General features: G+C 44.0%; 1 protein-coding gene across 1 annotated transcript in view; it reads right to left on the reverse strand.

Annotated features, from left to right (window-relative positions):
• Nucleotides 1-22,466, reverse strand: part of stxbp4 (syntaxin binding protein 4) — a 52,718-nt gene that overhangs the window by 28,754 nt on the left and 1,498 nt on the right. The window contains exons 2-7 of the mRNA XM_086304906.1: nt 9,567-9,640; nt 9,296-9,391; nt 9,121-9,190; nt 7,358-7,432; nt 2,542-2,627; nt 1,773-1,926 (exon numbers count right to left, since the gene is read on the reverse strand). Coding sequence (XP_086161032.1) covers nt 1,773-1,926; nt 2,542-2,627; nt 7,358-7,432; nt 9,121-9,190; nt 9,296-9,391; nt 9,567-9,640 — 555 coding nt within the window. The remainder of the gene's footprint in view (nt 1-1,772; nt 1,927-2,541; nt 2,628-7,357; nt 7,433-9,120; nt 9,191-9,295; nt 9,392-9,566; nt 9,641-22,466) is intronic.

The raw sequence follows: 22,466 nt of genomic DNA on the forward strand, positions 1-22,466 counted from the left end.
TATGAGTAACTGTATTCCGTTACAGTTACCGTTTAAAAAGGTGGTATTCAGAATACAGTTACTTTGTTGAAATAAATGGATTACACTGCGGTACTTTCCTGTTTCATATTGTCGCGGGTCAGGACTGTTTGGGTTTGTTTGACAGCTACGTTCTTTTGTTCCAGGCGGCAGCGTTACGGTTGCCATGGTTACAGGGCGACGCTCTCTCTCTCTCTGCGACTGTGTGTTTCCTGGGTGAGAGAGCGCCTTTTCGTTGTTGTTGTTGTGCTAAGCTAACAGGCAGAATGCTACAAGCATAGCTCTAAAGAATGTAGCATCATGGGCAGTGTAGTCCGTGTTGCAGGGAGAATGGACTGCCATACACGTTATGTGTCTGTGAGCGCGAGGAGGGAGAAAAAGGGGAGTGGAAAGGTAGGAGTTGTCATCGAGGAAAAACGGGAGCTGGAAGCATGTAAATATAATAATAACCACTGCAGCCAAGAAGAGTGCCTGACGAGCCCAGTTGTAAGTAAGCTATTAAGACTCGACTGTACACCGTGTTCGTGTTTTCCTCCGAAACAATAAGTTCCGTTGGAGCAGCCTTTCAATGCCTCTCTCTGTCTCTCGTAAGAAAAGTTGACCCACACAACAAAGTAAAGCTATTTTTCGGCTACGAGCCGACAGGGACCCCGCCATATTAGTCAGAGGTCCCTTTACTACAGTTCGGAGTCGCGGACCTTCAGTAACAGTAATAAATCACACAGCAATAGTACATTCACGTTGTTGTAAAAAGCATGATAATATATTAAGTAATTCAAAGTATTCAGAATACGTTACTGTCATCGAGTAACGTAACGGAATACGTTACAGAATACATTTTGGGGCATGTATTCTGTAATGGAATACATTTTAAAAGTAACCTTCCCAACACTGCATGTTATAACTACAGCTAACCAGCCTGTAATGCTCAGGCTGGAACATTAAACTGATATATACCATCATGAGTCCATAATATGATCCAGGCTCCATCATCACGAGTACTTGAATAGATCTGGATGCTGACTCTGCTGTCCTGTTACTTAGTTTGGATGAGTTTTGCTCTGGTCTGACAGCACGTCGCTGTTTCTACTTTAACACTTTTTTATTTCTGTCTTTATGAGTGTCGTGCTTCCTGTTTTATTTTGATAGTCCCTTTCCTGTGTGCAGTGTATCTAGTTTTGCTCCCCCCTGTGTCGTTAGGTCTCATTTGTCCCACCTGTTCATGTCCTCTCGTTGTCCTGCTTGTGTTTCCTCGTTAACCCTCATGTTCCCTCTCTGTGTGCTGTGCATGTCTCCTCGTGGTTCCAGGTTTTCTTGTTCCTAGTTTCTTAGCGTTTTTCTAGTTTTGTTTTTGTATTCAACCTTTTTCTCCAGTGATTAAAGCTCCGCTATCAGTTTAGCTTTCGCCCGAGTCCTCGTCCTGCTGCCACGCAGCGCTACATGACAGATGTGACACAGGGGCAGCGTGTAAAGAAGGTGGCGTGTAAAGTGGCAAAGAAAGGACTTCACAGCTTAACAGCTGTGTTGGTTTCATTAAAAACTCTGAATAAATCAGCTGGAAAGTTGAAATTACTCATGAAGACTCACTGCAGGACGGGTTTAGCTCTCTATGCGTTTTTATGTCTCTGAGACTATTTGTATTTTAATAATAAATATAAAACAGCCAATCAGAATCTGTGTCGAATGTTTTCTGGTTTACAGGGAAGTGAAGGCATCACCGTGAGAGGGAGTTATTTCTGTTCTTTAGATCCTACCTGAAGGCGTGCACAGGTGTGTGCATGGCGTAGGCGGGGTTAGCAGGGTAAGGGGCGGTGTGGGTGTAGGCCGTGACCCCCTCTTTAGGACTGAGGAGCTGGGGGCTCTCTGACCGGGAGGAGGAGGAGGAGGAGGCCGTGTCCGTCAGCTTCCCTTTAAAGAAACGAGAAGAAGAATGAAGCGAGGTGAGCAGGAAGACGTGGGAGAGAGAGAAGAAATGTAATGGCGGAGGGAGGCGGAGGACGATGGGACGCGGCGGGATGGAGAAAAACTGGAACACAGGATCAATTTAGTGACTCAGGACTGAAACTTTGTACTTTGTGAGGACCAGACTAACATGAGAGGACTTTATTTTAGAAAGTAACAGGATTTTTAGAGTGTGAAGATATTTTTGGAAAATGTGGACATTTTTGAGAAGTGGTGATGTTTTTGGAAAGTCGCAACACCTTTGTAAAACTATTATTTTTACTTTTTCGAGAATTTGGGGACATTTTTGGGTCAGAACATATTTAGTGAGGATGTTTTGTCCGCAGTTCTGCGACACGCAGACATGGAAATGAAAAATTAAACTTGTAATGGACTCTTTTAAAAGGACTGTTAGTTTTGGAAAGTGACCACAAAGCGATTTTGTCACATGCTGTGAATTTCCAGGCATTTGAGCTGTTGGAGTACCGTCGTGTCTATCGTCGTCATGTCTTCAGAGGGCTGTCTGAGGGTTCGGTTTGTCCTGGATCGAATGTTCATGTCGAACGTGATGGTGGGTTTTACCTGTGGACAGCTGCGTGGGAGAGATTCGTCCTGAAGCCGTGATGTGGTTGGAGCTGTACTTCTCCATCAGCTCAGCGAACTCCCTCCTGAAGGACACATGAACACATCACAGCGCCCTGTTTCAGATTCACTTCTCAAAGACCCTCGTCATAACCTCAAACCCAGTCCTTGTGGTGAAACTGAAGGAATTAAGGACATTTCTGTCCAAGACTTTAATTCACATGTAAAAAACATAAAAGAACTGCTAATAACTGCTAAACCAGTATGGATGTCTATGCAGTTTATTTCACAGGCCTGGATTTAAAATATCCGTCTGTCATTAGTTCATGAACAGTTTTTCTTAAGCTGCAGATTCCAGGAAGAAAAATGAATGTCTTGATTGGACGATAAGCGAGAACTCGGACAGCGTCGGACTTTCCTGGAAATCTGAAGAAAAGCACTCAATGATGATTGTTGGAGGCTGTGAGCCGACATACATTAAAGATGTGCTTCATTTAAATGATGTTCCTGCTGCGTGCTCAATGAGCTGCAGTTCAAAGACATCGTTTCCAAAGGAAAGCACTTTGGAAACATGGCGGCCTGCGCTGGACGGCGTTCAGCACTGAGGCGTTTGAGGAGAGCGAGCTGTGAGATCTGTGAGAGTTTGTCTCCCTCACATGGACACCGAGGAAACCGGACGTCAGTCTCACTCAAACCATCAGCCATCACGGTCTGATCCGATCAGCTGTTAATGCCTTTTAAATGGGATCTGCACGATCATTGAGAAAAACCATTCAGAGATCAGATGTCTGTGGTTCCATCCACCCTCAGCTTACATTCAAACAGCTGCTGGAAAAACTGGAATTCTTGAATTATCTTAACCCCCCAACAGAAAACGTAAAGCCAGAAGTCTAAACTGCAGCCGTCCACCGTTTCCTTTTACACCACTAACCAATCACATCAGAGATCACCTGGAGGCAAACCTGGAATCAAAAGACAGAAAGCATTTCATGAATCAGCAGGTCGACGCTTCACCCTGACGTGACGACAGAGCACAGAACAGCGTTTGTATCTGTGAGAGCTTCAGTGGAGACCAGGATCAAGCTCTAAATTAAATGTATTTGAAGGATGAGGTCAAACGTAGAGTGTCAGGCAAAGCAACCAGGAAGTATCACGTAAAGGTCAGAGACCAGGACGCCGTCGTGAAGACCTGAAGATCATAAAAACGCTTCCTCACCCTCAATAAACACAAATCAATGATTCAGAGTGAAAATCAACTGAAATGTAGGAAAGACATTTATTCATTAAAATAAGAAAAATGTGCTCGGAATAAACTTAATGTATGCAAATCAAATTTCATTTGAGCAGACTCCATTAAATGTAACAGTTTACTGTGTAATTATTATAATATGGAAAATATAATTGTAAGGTAGTCAAAGTCCGCGTTTTTGGGCAGTTTTATTTTGAGTGTAAAGGCGGAGATGAAGCAGAAATACCGACGCTGGAATGAAACATGAGAAGAAACAGTGACAGGAAATAGTCACGTGTGTGTGGAGGAAAACTAAGAAAATGAGGAGGTCGAGGAACAACGGAAACGTGAAACCCAGAAGCCGCAAGTTCCCATCAGGATTGGAACCAGCTCCAGGACCAGCTCGTGAACAGCCAGCCTGCAGTGGGACAGCTTAAAGACCTCGTCCAGGAAGTGAAGTGAACGACTCTGAGCTAGCGTTTAGATTCTTCTGTGGGGGTGGGGGGGTTGGACGATGGGGTGGGCATGGACTGCAAAAACAGAGACCTAAATGGCTGTAGCTCAGGAGGTAGAGCAGGTCACATACTGATTGGAAGGTCGGTCGTTCGATCCCAGGCTCCTCCAGTCTGAATGCCAAGTATCCTTGGGCAAGATACTGACCCCAAGATGCTCTTCGATGCATCCATCAGAGTGTGAATGTAGTTAGAAAGCAATAAGTGCCCAGAAAGTGCTTGTGAGAATGGCTGCGATTGGGTGCATGTGGTTTAGAGCACTTTGAGTACTCTGGGAAAGTAGAAAAGCACTATATAAGAATCAGTCCATTCACCACTCACTCAAAACATGAAAGAAAGAGAAAAACTCATCAGATCAGTGATCAATTTTTAAACGTGTCCTCGAACCACCCGAGGATCCGCCCCCCAACCGTCTGCAGCAGCTTAAAAATAATCTTCCACAATATTCCCTCCAATTCAAGCCTCCATCAATGAGCTTAAACTCCATGCTTGTTTTTCTGGTTTTCTCCATCCACCCCCCTTCCCTGCCCCCGCCTGATTGCATCACGGCGTCCTCAGCAGGAACCGTGTGGCTGCAGATAATCATCATCATTAGTTTTAGGTGTGAAACAAACGTCGGCAACATTGGAGCTGTGAGGCGAGTATACACACACACACAGGTTTCGTAACAATAGGGATGAGAATGTGCCAGAGGTGGGGCGACCTTTCGTCTGCAGTCACAACAACACGTCACTTCCTGTCAGCTGCTGTAAGCTGCTGATCTCTTTGTTGTTCTTTAAATCAGCTTCTGTTCCTCTGCGGACTCTGACCCGCCCCCGTGGCCTCTGTGCTCATTTAAAATGAACGTGTGGTGACCCGAGACTGAGGTCAGCTTTATGTAAAAGCAGCTTGCAGAGTTATTAGCAGTGCGTATTTGTCATTTATAGATGTTGCTGTTAATCTGTGAAATACTAAACACAAATCATTTATAGTTTTATTTTAACACCGATCTGTCCCCATAGATTAGCTGCATTCAGCCAATCGTACACAGCAGAGGTGTCCAACTGGCTGTGAGGAGGCAGAGCCTGCAACATTGTCGACCTCTGAGCTCGACCTCAACACTGATGATTTTAAAGCGACTGCGCAGGACGTCCAGAGTGACTGCAATCTCAGACAAATCAGCAAATGTCTGCAAATACCTGCAACCAATCTGAGTCAGTCTGCAACAGGAGACGCAGCTCACCTGTGTTCTGGTTGTAAGGTGCAGCTCCTGTTAAAGTGTTCCAGTTAAATCCTGCAGCACCATGTCACTATTTCTGTTTGACCTTTGAATTGTTGTTTCAAACCTGCGTGCTTCTGGCTGGACTCAGAATGTAAGGAGGTACATGTGTGTGTAATGTGACAACTTTTCCATTGTCACATTACAGCCACAAACATGAATCAATTTTATTGGAATTCCACGTGAAAGACCAACACAAAGTGGTGCACATGTGAGAAGTGGAACAAAAATCATTCACGATTCCAAACATTTTTTACAAATAAATAACTGCAAAGTGGGGTACATAACATTCCTCTGTTAGCCAAAATTAGCATCCCTTTACTATGACTGTGAACTGCGGATACAACTTTATAACTAAACTAGCTAGTTAGCTAATTCTCCAGCTCTAATTAAGTTGCATTGTTAAAAAAAGCCATCAGCACATCAAAGAACCACCTTACCATCACCTACTGGATTTACAAGGCTCCTTTTCAGAGTCCTGCTATTAGCATTTTCTATTTTGGTTCATTTTAATTAGTGCTGTCAGCGTTAATCTCGTTAAAATGACATTAACGCCATAACTGTATTAACGCGGCAAACCTCCATTAATGAGCTGCCGCGGATCGCCCTGTGCGTGGGGCTGGACGGCATCAACGTGCTAACGTGGGCAAACTCATTGATACTGTGCACGTCAGATTAACGCTGACAGCACTAATTTTTATATAAATTGCTCATGCAGCTAACACTAGCAGGCTTGGCTGGAAAAATGTGTAATAAACTGAACTACTTCTCCACAAAGCAACAGCACCTGTCACTCAAATAGGCCACGCCCCTAATGATGCAAACTTTAAACCTATAAACAGTCGAGCTATTAAAACAGGTTATAACCATGTTTATTTCTTCTGTAAAGGTTTAACAGTCTATGAGGTCTAACTCGCTGCTGGAGCCTCTGCTGGACGTCAGAGGAACTGCAGTGTTAGTGACATTTTTCATGTTTGACCCTTGAAGTGAATCCAGTTCATGAAAACAAATAAAACATATCGTGCTTTCACAGACTGACGGTACAGTTTCATGACGCAACTGTCTCCCCACAGAGATAGCAGGATGTCACCGAGGGGGTCTGATCCCCGGTCATGTCTCTGTGCTGAGCAGCTGCAGCTCTTTCCCAGAGCAGAGACCCTGTGGACAGACAGCCCCGTGTCCCTATTGTGTCAAGCTGTGTTTGAGCTGACGTGAAAAAGCACAGGGGCCAGCAGAGTGCCAGGTCAGTTTACCTCACACATCACCTCACAGCTCGCTCCAAGGACAAATCAAACCACTGACGAGCCTCGTTTCCAGGAGCACGGAAAGCTGAAATCCCATCCTCAGAGCTGCAGAACGTCAGTGTCGTCTCAGTGGGAATAAAAGCAGATTCCATCTTTATGAAGAGCCTCTTTAGAAAAAGCTTAAAACCCGACTTTTCCTCCACTCACACTGAACGAGGGAGCGTAAGAAGCTTAAATGCTCCATTCAGTCATTAAAATGTGACTGGAGAAGTGTCTGCACACCTGAACTTGTGACCCTGAACACTTTAAGGCTCGCTTGTCTGTCCACCCACTGCAGGAACATAACCCCGACTGTCAGCATCAACCCCCCGGCCTGGCAGTCACCCCTGCAGCTCAGCTCAGATGTTCTGTTCTAAGATGACTTTCAATCAGCTGCTCTGCTGATCACAGATCATCACCATCAGACAAACCGAGTTCGTCCTCAGATAACCTCAGAAAACATGCTCAGCTCAGCCAGACTGAGAAAAAGCAGTAAAATCAGAGGGATAATTTCAGAATAAAAGCACCTCCTTACCTGGATTCCTCATCTCTGGCGATCAGCAGGGACATGTGATTGGAGACTGAGGCCGTCCTTAAGATCTCCACCGCCCTATCAGGGAGCAGAATCGAGCAGTAAACATTACCAGCGTGTGATGGAAGATAAAGAGTCCATGTGTGAAACTCAAGGACATCTCTGCCTGGTGGAAACATCCTCTGTGGACCTATTGGACAAATAGACTGCAGTACCACCGACAGCCACTAGATGCTGACAGCAACTGACTCGAGCCCAAAAGTCTTTGCTCCTACTGAAAAGTTCAAAAGAACTTTAGTATCCGTCGTGTGGCCGATGATCGATAGCTGTGATTGTCGTTCCATCTACGACTTTCGAGCCTCTGTTTAAAGAATGAAACTGATTTTTAAGTTTAACTGGAACTGTGATACTTGGTTATCATCAGTGTTTATGACGTTGGTGTCTCCAGCTAATAAAAACCATACTTCAGCAGGTAGTACCATCCAGTGTCAGTTTTGACCAGTAAGTTTCATCATCATTTTTTCTGATGAAAACAAGATGATAACAAAATAAAATCTAATCACAAGGACACAAACTGTGATGAATCAACAGTCTGTCAACGAATAAATATGAGATGAAAATATTCTGGAGAGACAAGATCCAATCAAAACTGATTCAGCTGAGCAGAAAGGCGGGACAAGTTTGGAAGTTATCCAATGAGAAGTAATCTCCTGGTGCGACGAGGTTAGACCTGCATTTAGACTTCAGTCGCCGGAATCAACTTTAGATTTAGTCAGCTATAATCAAAGTTTGCTCTCAGAATGAACACTCGGGCTGCAGTTTAAATTATCTGCAGTGTTTACATGTGAAGGTGAGGCTATTGTCAGTCATAGACAAAAATCAGGAACAGGAAACTGCTGCGTTTAGCGGTCGTGCTAAACATGACATAAAAAACCCGAAATAGAAAACTTCCTGTTTTCCTTATTTCCTGCACATTAACTGCAGTTTCTCCCTTAAAAAACAGCAGGGAGTGTTTCTATAGGTCACCTGTTTAAATTGCACTAAGGCTTGTAGTTGCATCATTAGGGGTGTGGCCTCTTTGAGTGAAGGGTGGATGGTGACACAGGCGGCTGTAGCTGGTAGCTGTCTGCTAGCTTCACCTGAACTGGACCTCTGGACCGTGTTTGTGCTGTCGGAGCCTTTTTAATGACATCATATGACCAATAATGGGGCTGCTGTGAGGTCACTGTATTAACAGCTTTGGTGCAGTACATGTTTATTTTGATGTTAGCAAGATTAGCAAGTATCTGTGTCTATGCTCCCATACACTAACTCAGGTTCAAAAGGGAGTTTTTCCTTCCCACTGTCTCCAAGTTCTTGCTAATAGGAGGTCATGTGATTGTTGGTGTTGCTTTCTCTGTATTATTGTCTTAATAAGTCTTATTTTATAGTCTTAATTTCTTAATTTATAAACTAAAGAGCATTGAGGCGACTGGTGTTGTAAATTGTTGCTATATGAATAAAACTGAACTGAATTAGATAAAGTAGCTGATAATACTCCACCCTCTTGTCCAAATATGGTCATTTTTACTCAAAAATGCCAACATGTTGATGACCTTAAAGCAGATGTTGAGGCTGCAAAATTTCACGTGCAGCATTCACATAAAGTGTGATGGACACCAACACTCTGCAGTCCATGCAGCTTCACAATTCAAACAGTGCAAATAAACAAGTGATGCGAGACCGCCATGCTGCATTTTCTAAAATACCTCAACAGTGAGACTCACCTCTCATTGGTCACCCCTATCAGGCTGATGTTATTGACATCCAAAATCAGGTCACCTGACTTAAGCCGACCTGGAACAGAGAGTGACAGACAGACGGACGGAGAGAAGGCAAAGTGAGGGACGATAACAGTGTCTGTAGTAACCGATCCACAAAAAATACCAGAAGAATAGCTACCATCCAGAGCGGCCAGCCCACCAGCGATCACTCGCTTTATGTAGATACCAAACTCCTCTCCTGTCAGCTCTCTGTAGCCCCCAATTATTTTAACACCTGTGAACACACACAGATGAGCTCCAGTTAAAAAAGAGCCTGGCTTTCAGGCTGTACTGGCTCTTCATCTAGTTGTGACAGGCGATCGCAGCATTTTCAGATGCTGAGCTGCGGCTGAAGGAGGAGCGGTTAATAAGGACTCAGAGGTCAGTAAGGTCGAGGGAAAGATGCTCACCGAGTCCCTTCTTGCAGTCGCAGAACTCCAGCCTCTGTACGGCTCGGCTGATGCCGTGTGGGCCCATGATCGTCCTGGCAACAAGCAAAAACACAACAGATTTAAACACATATCAACATCCTCCCTCAGCCAAAGCCCCTCTCGCTCTGTTTCCTCAGAGCGCCGCTGCACAAAATAATCAAATCATCACAGGATTTTGGCATTGTCTCCCTCTCTCCCTCCCACCTCCACCCGGCTACGTCCAACCAATAAAATCTGTCGCCTCCTAAACGACGAGGCGGTTGAACCATGTGGCGACCTGGATGTTTGGAGGCTCGGGCGAACACAAACAGTGATTAGAAATAATCAAAGGAACATTACGGAGCAGTTGTTTTGTGCTTCTGCTGAGAGATTTGTGGGTGAGAAGGTTTCAGATTAAAGCTGAAGAGACTCCGACGTAGTGAACATGATCCTGCTGTCTGCTGGTCGTTCTCAAGTCTCAGCTCAGAGTCAGCACAGAGTCAGTTTGAGCGGCAGTTTGAGTCACATGCTGGTGTCTGAGCGTTTCAAAGGTTCGTGTAGAGGCAGCAAAGCCTGTCACGGACAGACTGACATGAATACTCGAGGCTGGGCCCAGAGGCTTTTTTAAATCTTTGGGCTCTAAGCTCAGTTTGATGCCTCCCTCAAACACCGACTAAAGACATCGAAACAGATGCTGTGTCAGTTTTATGGGAGTAGCAACAAGAGAGAGCTGATCCTTTAATTTGGGTTCACTTACACTCAAAATAATCATGTTGACCACTTCCAAAAATAGCAAATGAACGGTCACATGGTGCATCTGCTGTTTTGCTCTCTCTCTCTCTCTTTAGTGACACACATCTCTGCAGATGACACGTTTTTTCATACAGTGGTCATGCAAAGGATCCAGTTAGTTCTTTGTGTATTATATTGCCCCCTTGAGGACTGACAATAATCACTTCCACCTAAAAGTCTTCAGAGGTCTACTGGATTAAAACCAAGCACCAAATAAATTCTGCAACTTTACCTGGAAGGTCTTTTTTTTAGGTTAGGAAAGGTTAAGGGTACTGTGCTTCTCTGTTTCATTTAAACTTAATTTACCAACCAGCTGCAAAGAGAAAGCTTTTCATACACATGTTGATTTAACAGTCATGTTTGCAGTTTAGATGGTTAGGTGGATGGTTGGATGGTTAGTTGCATGGTTGGATGGTTAGGTGGATGGTTGGATGGTTAGGTGGATGGTTGAATGGATGGTTGGGTGGTTAGGTGGATGGTTGGTTGGATAGTTACATGGTTGGATGGATGGATGGTTAGTTGGATGGCTGGTTGGCTAGATGGATGGTTAGGTGGATAGTTAGGTGGTTAGTTGGATGGTTGGTTGGATAGTTCCATGGTTGGATGGATGGTTGGATGGTTAGTTGGATGGTTGGTTGGATAGTTGGATGGTTGGGTGGTTAGGTGGATGGTTGGTTGGATAGTTGAATGATTAGGTGGATGGTTGGTTGGTTAGTGTCATGGTTGGATGGTTAAGTGGATGGTTGGATGGATGGTTGGGTGGTTAGGTGGATGGTTGGTTGGATAGTTGGATGATTAGGTGGATGGTTGGTTAGATAGTTGCATGGTTGGATGCTAAGGTGGATGATTGGATGGTTGGTTGGATAGTTGGAGCTGCAAAGAGAAAGCTTTTCATACATATGTTGATTTAACAGTCATGTTTGCAGTTTAGATGGTTAGATGGATGTTTAGATGGTTGGTTAGTTGGATGGAAGGTTGGATGGTTAGGTAGATGGTTGGGTGGTTAGGTGGATGGTTGGTTGGATAGTTGGGTGGTTAGGTGGATGGTTGGTTGGATAGTTGGATGATTGGTTGGATAGTAGGATGATTAGGTGGATGGTTAGTTGGATAGTTGCATGGTTGGATGGTTAGGTGGATGGTTAGGTGGTTAGTTGGATGGTTGGTTGGATAGTTCCATGGTTGGATGGTTAGGTGGATGGTTGGGTGGTTAGGTGGATGGTTGGTTGGGTGGTTAGGTGGATGGTTGGTTGGTTAGTTGGATGATTGGTTGGATAGTTGGATGATTAGTTGGATGGCTGGTTGGCTAGATGGATGGTTGGATGGTTAGGTGGATGGTTAGGTGGTTAGTTGGATGGTTGGTTGGATAGTTCCATGGTTGGATGGTTAGTTGGATGATTGGTTGGATAGTTGGATGGTTGGATGGTTAGGTGGATGGTTGGGTGGTTAGGTGGATGGTTGGTTGGATAGTTGGATGATTAGGTGGATGGTTGGTTGGATAGTTGCATGGTTGGATGGATGAATGGATGGATGAATGGTTGGAAATAAAACAAACAGCAAAGATGTCCACTGTGAGCGACCATCTTTGAACAGAGGCGGGGTTTACGACACCAACTCTCTGCCATCTATAATCCAGTTTTGAGATCCTTCCCAGACGCCTTAACACCCACTCACATCCTGGGCCATCTGATCTCAGGAATTCACATGATAAGGTGGGGCCAGGTTTCACAATGAACTCACCCGAAACTCTGGCTGATTGGGACCCACACCCAGTTTCACACCTTGGCTCAGGCGATTAGAGGATCATCAGGGGGTCCTTTTGTCCCTCTGTGGGGTGATACTCCCACTAGGTTTATATCTGGGACTCTCCACCATTTGACCTTAGAACTGAAGAAGCTTCTCGGATGAGAGGTGAAACGTCTTCAAGTAACTTAAAGAAGTCCAGACGCTTTTCTTTGCAAGCTCCTTTGACTACGATGACCTGGATGACTGAGAACCTTCACAGACAAACAGCAAAGATCCAAAGCAGCATTTGCGTTTGGAAGCTGTTGCTGTAAACCTACAAGCTGCAGGTAAAGAAGCTCCCAGAGCAAGAGAAACAGGCCAAACTGAAACTGCGCAACCAGAATGAGGTTCCTACATCTTGGAACTAAAGAACACATGGGTAATATCATCGATGGAAACAGGCCACAGAAGCAAGACCCAACCAAGTGAAGCCCACTCTCCAGGAAGTAGACATACCATTACCCTAGTCTACTGTAAATAAAAGACTTCCAGAAAGAAGAGTGTCCCACAGTTTGACAGATGAAAGTAAAACCATCCAGCAGAATAAATAGAATAAAGCAAAACAACTTTAAGGTTTTGAGTGGCTCATGATCAGAGTTACAGAAAATCATTCCAATGACACTGAGTCACTGCTGTTTAGTTCATTCAGACTACGTTGGAACATAGCTGCCCTGATACAGCGCGGGGAATAATGATTTCATCTCCTGCTGAATCTGTTTGTTTCTCTAATTTTTATGGAAGTTGTATTTTAAGAGCGATACAACCAAAAATCCAGAAAAAAAAACACATAACATAGAAGTTATAAATTGCTTTTAATGCATTTGATCTCCAAGCAAAACATGACTTAGTACTTGGTGGAGGAACAGCTGCTTCTGCACAGCAGTGTGATGTTTCTTGTAGGGGGTGGCGGGGAGGGGGTATTGTGGGTACTGCAACACTTTAGTCCATTATGGTGCAATGTGCTACCAATGATGTTCTGGGCCCTCAGATCAGATCAGATGTAGTTTTGGGGAGATCCACCACTCATAAGATGAGATCTTGCATGGAGCTCCAGACTATGATGCTCATTTGATGCTGACGTCCTAAGACAGCTCTTTGGTCTTCTCTGAGGTGTGAAGAGGTTAGAATGGATGAAACTGATTCTGTGGACAGGTGTGTGTTATACACACCAATAGCGATTTGGGATCAGGAGGATCTGTAAGTGACTGATTGACTGAAGTCTGTGTGCCACATGGGTTAAAAGCCAGTCTGTAGGAACGTGAAGTCTGACTGGTTTATTTCACACACTGATATGTAAATTATTGTATAATTTTTATCGAATGCCTTTCCTCCATCAAAAACTAGCATAAAAATCTGTCTGTGAAGGTTCTCAGTCATCCAGGTCATCGTAGTCTTTCCAAGCTCCTAGACTACCATAAAAATCGGAGACTGTTCATTTTTCTGTAAGTAAGCAACTCAGTCGGGAATATAAATAATAAATAGTTATTTCCTCCACTCTGTGTGCTGAGAAGCATTTGAGGATATCTACCAGGTAGTGAGACGTCGTGGGAGGGCGGTTTTAAAGCTGCGATATTATCTCAGTTCTTCAGAAGCTTTGAGCAGCGCAGCTTTCAGGGCGACCCTACATATACTGTGTTATGTAAGGGATAATGTACAGTGAAGTCAAGGTCACACTGTGAAGAGGATTAGTTTGAAATCATAATCCATCTTAAGGAACCAAATATATTGTAAGGAGACCCGATGCTTGCACATCATACAGCTGGACAGTTTTCCAAGCAGCAAACGTCAGTCGAGCAACCAGCTACTAAAAATCACTTCTACATACGTTAACCTACTATTTCGAGATGATTCATCAACAAAGTAGATCAATAATTAGCAAAATAAAGTCACCCAGAAACCAAATGGACTCAGTTGATGCTGATAAATGAGAGTCTACGTTTGTTGAGTTACTCGGCTTGAACAGAAACTGACCAACACATTGGGACCACAGACTCTTTCCCACCATCCCAGATGAGTCTGTTTTTTTGTTTATTGTATTGTAACTGTTAGATGTTACCTGAGGGCCATATTGGAGTCTCCACCTTTCTCAAAGGTCATCTTTTTCTTTTTTCCAGACTTCAGAAAAATTAGCACAAAACCACAAAAAACATGGAAGCCTCTTCATGACAGCTAAAAGAAACATAGGTTCTCAGCAGCTGTTTCATAAACTGAAATAAACTTGGTGTGTAGACCCGGCACTCGATGAAGCGTGAGTTGAGCACGTTTTTCCAATCGGTGCTTAAATCAGGTGACCAGCAGGTTTCGTTAAAAGATTAAGCCAGCGTGAACGTGCCCAAGCCTGCAGCTCCTTTAAAGGCCACTCAGTGAACATTGTTGGAAATCAAAGAAAAGGGCAGACTTCCATCAAATATGAATTCTGCCAACATTAGTCTCCTGCTAAAACCAGGCAAAGACCCTGTATATCCCTCAAGCTATCGTCCAATATCCCTTATAAATGTAGACCTTAAAATAATCTGCAAAGCTCTCTCAAAGAGACTAGAGAAAATAACCCCCTCTTAATTCATCCTGACCAAACTGGTTTCATAAAAGGTAGGCACTCATCAACAAATACACGTAGATTACTTAATTTGATAGACTACTCATACAGTAAAAACCTAGAAACTACAATATTTTCTTTAGATGCAGAAAAAGCATTTGACAGAGTTAACTGGAAATTTCTATTTGCAACTTTACACAAATTTGGTTTTGGATCTTCTTTCATTAACTGGTTAAAAATATTATGTAACTCCCCAACAACTTGTGTCAGAACAAATGACCAAACATCCTCCAGCTTCTGTCTCTTGAGGGGCACCAGGCAGGGATGCCCACTCTCCCCTTCACTGTTTGCAATTTTTATTGAACCACTAGCAGCAGCAATTAGACAGAATTCAGTAATTAAGGGCATAAAATGCAAGAACGTGGAACATAAAATCAGCCTTTATGCAGATGATGCGTTACTTTTTCTCCAAAACTCACAAACCAATATCTCTGGGGTCATAGCATTGATAAACTCTTTTGCAAGAATATCAGATTACTCAATTAATTGGTCAAAATTGACAGTCCTTCAGATTAATTGCTCCCTCCATAATTCCTCTTCTACACCACTGCAATCTGGAGATATAAAATATTTAGGTATTAATGTTTCACCCAAGCTTGCAGATCTAACTAAATTAAACCATATCCCACTTTTAAAGAAGGTAGAAGGTGATCTGGCTAGGTGGAAATGTCTACCCATATCACTCATGGGAAGGGTTGCCGCTATAAAAATGATGGTCTTACCAAAAATAAATTATTTATTCTCAATGATCCCAACTAAACCGCCACAAGATTGGTTCAGATCTCTAGATTCATGTATGTCCAAATTCCTTTGGAAAAATAAACCCCCACGTATAAGCTTAAAAACACTACAAAAGACCAAGGATAAAGGAGGACTAGAACTGCCTAACTTTCAGCACTACTTCTTAGCCAACAGGCTTCAGTTTATCTCAGGATGGCTAAAACATACCCTCTTAGATGAACCTTGGCTAGATGTAGAACAGACACTTTGCAATAATCTAGAGATTTCAGATCTACCATTTATCAGCTCAAACATCCAACGACATGAATGCTTTAAAAGCATCAACATCAGCTCTTCTCTGACAGCATGGTGGGAGTTTCTAAAATTGACGGAGTCTTCATTAATCCCATGCAAACGTACACCTATCTGGAACAACCCTGACATATTACAAAACAATAATATGATAAACTTTTCAGATTGGAGTGGTAAAGGAATCAAATATTTAGAACATATACTAGAAGGAACAGAATTTATTTCATTTGACAGACTAGTTACACAATATGGGATCAACAAGAAAAGATTTTTAGAATATCAACAAATTAAATCCATAGTAAAAAAGAAATTTAAACCGGGTCAAGTTGAACTACAAACACCACCAAGTGTGGTTCAATTTCTTACTCTTAAAACCCCCAAATTACTATCCAAAATATACAGAATGCTTTCTAAAACGGATGAATCAATATCACTTCCTATTGCAAAATGGGAAGCGGATTTATCAGTTAACTTAGACCTAAACTTCTGGTCTCAGATTTGCTTAAAAACCTTTCATCTAATTAGAAATCCCAGTCTTCAATTAATTCAATACAAAATACTACATGGAGTGCACTATACAGGTCATCGGATGTTCAAGATGGGCTTTACGTCTACCAACAACTGCTCACACTGCCAAACCAATTCACCGGACAATTATATCCACGCTCTTTGGTTCTGTCCACCAGTTCAGAAGTTTTGGCGCGAGATATGTGAAGACTTATCGAAGTGTCTGAAATGTAACATTCCAACTTCCCCCTTAGTGTGTTTGTTGGGCAGCTTAGATAATGTCACTTCAGAAAAGAATATCGCCCATATGGTTTTCACTGCCCTATGCATAGCCAAGAAAACTGTCCTCATGAACTGGAAAAATAAAAATAATCTTAATTCTAACCAATATAGAAATTATCTATTAGATTACATTAGTCTTGATACAGCCTCTGCCACCACTTCAGATCAATTGCTCTGGGCTCCTTTGATCAGCTCCATCACCTACTGGGGGTGGGGGGCATAGTTTGGTCCCACCTTTGCTGTTGTGATTGGTGTGGGGGTAGGGACAGGCTTGGGGCATCGGGGGTTCCCCAGGAGCATCTTCCTTGGAGGGCTCAACCCGGGGTTGCGGTCATGGCCTATTAAGGGCTCTGTTGGCTCTCAATGTTAAATACACGTAGACATTGAGGGCTAGCAGGAGGGACCATGCGCTTACCTGCTGCTCTCTGGCAGGTAGCTCCATGCCCTCCTGGGTTTTAAATGCACCTTAGAACACACATGCATCAACACTACAATGAGCGGGCGGAGGGAGGTTTGGAGTCTTCACACACCCATTCTCTGCGACCTGCTGGAGCAGGGGGGCTAGGACTAGGAGGAGGAGTTGGCCGTCCGACTGCGGTCTGGAGTGTGGGGCCTCCCTGCTGCTGCGGAGTCGGGGCGGTCTGTTTCTCCCCACCACAGGGAAAAGGGTAACACCACCTGGGTCTGGGTGCAGTTCCCCCCTCCAGGGGCAAGGGTACCTAGACCTGGTTTGTAGAGTACGCTTGGGGAGTGTGATCGTGTGTACAGCGTCTCTTTATGTCTGTCTCCACGTTGGTTGAGTGTGGAGTAAGTGCATATGAGAGCATGAGGGTGGGAATGGATGTTTGTGTCTGTGTGTGCCTGTATGTCTGTGTCTATATGTCAGGTTGGGTATCAGGCGCCACCTCTCTGGGGACACCTCAGGCCCTCCAAGGTTTGGAGGCCTGTCTCCCCCCACCACCACTTCCCCTGCTGGTGGCGGACTCCCTCAGACATCGGTGCGTTGGTGGTTCTTTGTGTCCGGGGATGGGCATCCAGGTACACACCGGCTCACTCCTTGATGGCTGCTTGTCGGGGCCTGGAGCCTGGGGCTCGCTTGGGCCACTTCAGGGGGTGGGGTGCCCTCGGCCTCTCGGCCTGGGGCTCGGTCACTCTGGCACAGCTGGCTGCTGGCGGAGCTCACGGGCACGTCACTGCAACCCCCCCTGGCTTCTGCTCCGCGGCTGCTGAGCCACCCCTCATCTGGGACTCTCCTCAGCTCTTTCTGGGACAGTGGCGCAGCTGCCCCTCTGTTGGTCTTCCTTGGTCTCTTGTGTTCTGGGGGCCTCTGGATGTCTGGAGTTTTGATCTCCTCCATACCTGCTTCATACCCTGGAGGACGGGGCTGTGGCCCCCCCACACCCTCTAGCAGATCATTACATGAAGGAACCTTTTAAAAACAAGCGCGTCCATGCTCACAGGTGTACACACGGGTGATCACACCCACAAACTACACCCTTTTGGGCTCCTACCTCAAAGCACACTGTGTTCTGTTGATCTTATGTGCTGCACAATAATGTTTAATATTTAGTATTTACTGTCATATTCACATAGATTATCGTGATGTTGTTTATTATGCTGCTCTTTTTTTTCTTTCTTCTGGTTGTTTTCTCTTTTTTCTTTCTCAACAGGTGATCCAGGTGATTGATAGATGGATTTTTTTGTCTGCTTATTTTGTTGTTTTTTTTGTTTTTTGCCCTTTATCCCCGTCCCTCTTCCCCCCTGTTTTTGTTTCCCTCTTTCTTTTCCCCAGTCGGTCCCGTATTTAACAAGTAAAAATAAAATAAAATAAACAATAAAAGGTGAATCAAATAGACCATTACGGCAAGGCTGGGATGGTCCATTTGGTAAAGTAAATCCGTCGGGCATCTTCCTTTGCCTTTAGACAATAATTCTGATGCAAAAGAGCCAAATGGGACAGGCAAAAAAGGAAAAAAAAAAAAAAAAAGGCCACTCAATGTTAAAATGTCCAATCATATGGCTGCTTTACGGCTAACAGCTCCAGTTTTGGTGCACAGTGAAATTCTGTGTCCTAAAGATGGTGTGGAGTCTCGTTTTATTCCATTTATAGATTTCCATTATAGTTAATTTATAGTTGGATTTTTCTTTTGGCCAATGAGAATCTCTCCTGTCAAACACATCAGTGCACGCATGAAATCAGATCTAAATGCTCAGACTCACTTGGGTATTTGATGCATTCACTGTAAGCCTGGATCAGTACAGCAAGACGCTGCCAGATCTGATCACTCTGCATAACCTTTGGCTTCCGCCTGCACCCGGCTCAGCGATGAAGAGTCATTATCGTGAGTTTGTCTACTACACGTAAAACAAACGTACCTTTCCACATCGGTAACCTGACAGCAGCAGCTCCCCCAGGCCCACAAACAGACGACAGGAGCTGACAATGTGCAGCGAAGCCAACTGCTGGGACACAAGGGAGCAATTAAACTGATCACTTAATACCTGATAATCTGCACGACCTGTCGCAAATGATTAACATCCCACAGAGGCCGGGCGCCAGCGAGGACACGCTAACACCGCTGCAGAGCCTCCAGACCACCATCGCCTACACCTACGCACCTCATCTGTAGCTTTACCTGCAGAAGAAACAAACCTTCCACTTAAACCTGCAGTATAGTTTACTGGCTGCATCAATGAAACTGAAAGAGATGTCCCTGAGGTTTTGTGCTGTTATGTAGATATTAAACAGATCCATGTGTCACAGTTTTAACTGACTTTTTTCTATTTTTAGTAACTGGTCATTAATGAAATAATGGAACATTCACCAGTTTAATGTTGCTGGTTTAAAGCGATCGATTCCATGTACAATAAAATTATATCTAAAGAGAAGCCTGGTCACATATTCTCCACCTGAAAACGTCTTTTACCCTCACTTCTAAAGTGAGGCACATATTTCAGATGTTCCAACATCTGACAAAGTTTTAACATTAACTGAGCCCACCTCAGGGTCTTTGTCCACAGACACAGATGACTGAGTGTTTTACCTGACAGTAGGTTAAAGTCTTCTAGCTCTTCCTTCACAGTCATCATCAGCTCTTTGTCCACCTGTTAAGGCCTACAGAGGAGTAGACTACACCCCTGGAACCTCCGGTCACTTGGGAAAAATGTGTGTTCCCGCAGTGGTTGTGGATGGTTTCAGGAGGCTTGCTGGGTGAGATCGGTTGCAAAGAGGTTGCTGCACCAAAAACCTCCTTGCAACTGCTTTGATCACAGGCAGACGGCTGCGATCAGCTGAAGTTTTTAATGAAAGATGCAGACCTTTCTGCAAAATATTAACATTTACACTCTGAGCAAAAGTGTAGCTTTAAAACATGCAGTGCAAACCAGCAAATGTGGAACTTTTACTTTGAAGGTGAAAGGTCTCCAGTCAGCATTTTCACAGTGTCACTAGCACTTGGTGAATCATTCTTCCACGTGAACAACAGGTGATGCTGATTCTGCTAGAGACCAAAGCAGCACCATGCACCTCTCTGCAGCAACCAGCTGGAGAGTTACACCAACTTGTATCTGAGATGTCACATTAGCAAAATGCTTCTTTTAATCCAAAAACCAATGAGGACTGAGAACTGAAAGGTAAAAACAGCCGAATTCTTATTTGTCTTCTTCTTGATTAGCTGCATCCTTGCACTGTATGATTTCATCACACATACTAATTCCACTTAGTGAAGTCTCCTCTAAAGTTTGGGGAAATAAACTCAGCTGGACAATAAGGTTTAAGTTCAGACGTAACTTCTGCTGTAAAGCTGGACATTTAAAGCTGAACATCCTTTATGTGGACATTAAAAGAACTGCAGTTTCTGTCTCATTCATTTTTCAGCCGTTGAAGTTGCTGCTTGAGCGTCACCCCACCTCCCCCAAGAGCTGTGAAAGCCAGGATTTAATTTCATTCAAATGTTCCAGCAAAGAGAGGATCACATGAAAATGAAGGAAGAGAAGGAAGTGAGTTCAGGTTTGAATGTTTGCTTCCAGTGTTGTGTTAAATATCTGTGCAGCCAAATGAACAGATAACTTATTTTCTTCAGTCTAAACTGATGAAAATGCACGCTGATCCGTGAGCTATGCAAATGTGCAGAGAGCTGCAGCGCGTGAGGATTACTGTTTGGTGTTTGCATATTTAATCTGCTCCTGTCTGTTTGCCGTCTTTCTCTGTATGTTTAAGTGTCAAATAAAAGCACGAGAGGGGGAACACAAAGAGGAGACTCCCTGCGGTGAAGCGCAGCAGATGTTTTCCCCAGCTTGAGTGATGGGGATGGATCCACACGCTGACAGATTATTACCAGACACAGGAAGCTGTGCAGGAAACCCGAACTGCTGGCTCACGTTTCACTTTCACGTCTCATTCATAGCCAGTACATAAAAAGAAGTAAGGGATGCTTATCATGGAGTGTGTTTGTTTGATTGCCAGGAGTCATGCTGTTTAATACAGTTGAGCTGAATACTTCATAACACTCGTAAAACACTCCTGTTTTGATTTCTCCAACATTCAACACTTCAATATGTTTCCAGCACCTTGTTGAATCTGTGCCATGGAGAGTTAATGCAGTTCTGTAGCCCTAACACTGGTCCTAACATGGCGTGTATAATAATGGTGAGTCTACATTAGAGCTGCTTAACCTCCTAAGACCTGAACTCTTCCATGGCAGCATTTTTAATTTCTCTTTGATATTTGGGCATATTGGGACCTGATGAATGTAAAAACAAAGAATCACCAATTTTTTTTTTAAACCAATTTTTGTTTCTAAGAAAAATGAGAGCCACATATGAGGATATTTGTTTTAAATTTTGATAAAACAGAGGCAGTGTAATGTCCTCGTAGGTCCTTGTAGAGCAAAATTTAGTATTTTGGTCTAGACAACCCAAAATGTGATGTCCACATATGTGGACGCCAGGTCCTAGGAGGTTAAAGATGCTCAGATGACTGAAGCAGAAGGTTTCCAAAGAACTGCAGCTGAAGTTCTTTACATCTGTAAAGCTGTGTCTGAACAAAGCAAAGACTTCTGCAGTGAACAAGACCAGAGTGGAGTTGTTTATCCTTAATGCACAGCAGCATGCTTGGATGAAACCAAACCTCATACGACCATGAGCACGGTGGTGGAGGGATGATGATCTGAGTGCACCGTAAACTTCTCTGTATACCAAAGTAATCTAGAGCCAGTGTGAGGCCATCTGTCCCACAGCTGAAACTTGGACCAAACTGGGTCATCAACAGGACCGCAGCAGATCTCCAACAGAACAACTGAAAAAGAAAAGAATGGAGCTGCTGCAGAGCTCAGAGAGCTGTGCATGAATGAATGCTGCAAACCTGAATGAAACGAAGCAACGCCGCAAAGAAGAGTGGAGCAAAACTCCTCCACAACCCCCTGATAGACTGATGAGATGACACAGAAACTACCACTGCAACGTGTTGCTGTTGAGTACATTCCTGCAATAAACCATCAGTCAATCTGATGTTGATATCTAGGTGATATCCACGCATGTGTTTACGCCTAACCTGGCTCGTCTGTCCATCAGCAGCAGGTCCCTTTGCAGCCGTGGATTTTTATCTCTTTCTAAACCCAGAACGTGGTTGTTGTTTATTTCAGTTCCAGCTAAAATAACGGAGGTTCATAACATTCATGCAGAGGAGGCAAAACCAAAGCGTTCTAGAGGTGAAACCATGGAACGACTGTCACTGGATGCCTTTTCATCAGGGTCACTCAGGGTTTGGTGGTTTGATCCCTCAATGCTCCAGTCTGCATGCCAAAGTGCCCTTGGGCCAGACACTGAACCCTGATGGACTCATCGCACTGTGACTGTGAATGTGTGCCTGCATGTTTTAGACAAAACATCGATTCAAATGTGCGTGAGAG

This window comes from Aulonocara sp. 'chitande type north' Nkhata Bay, linkage group LG8 (genome assembly GCF_057382095.1).
Source record: "Aulonocara sp. 'chitande type north' Nkhata Bay isolate Kocher_YH1m ecotype deep benthic linkage group LG8, A_spYH_male_GT1.1, whole genome shotgun sequence".
Classification (NCBI taxonomy): domain Eukaryota; kingdom Metazoa; phylum Chordata; class Actinopteri; order Cichliformes; family Cichlidae; genus Aulonocara; species Aulonocara sp. 'chitande type north' Nkhata Bay.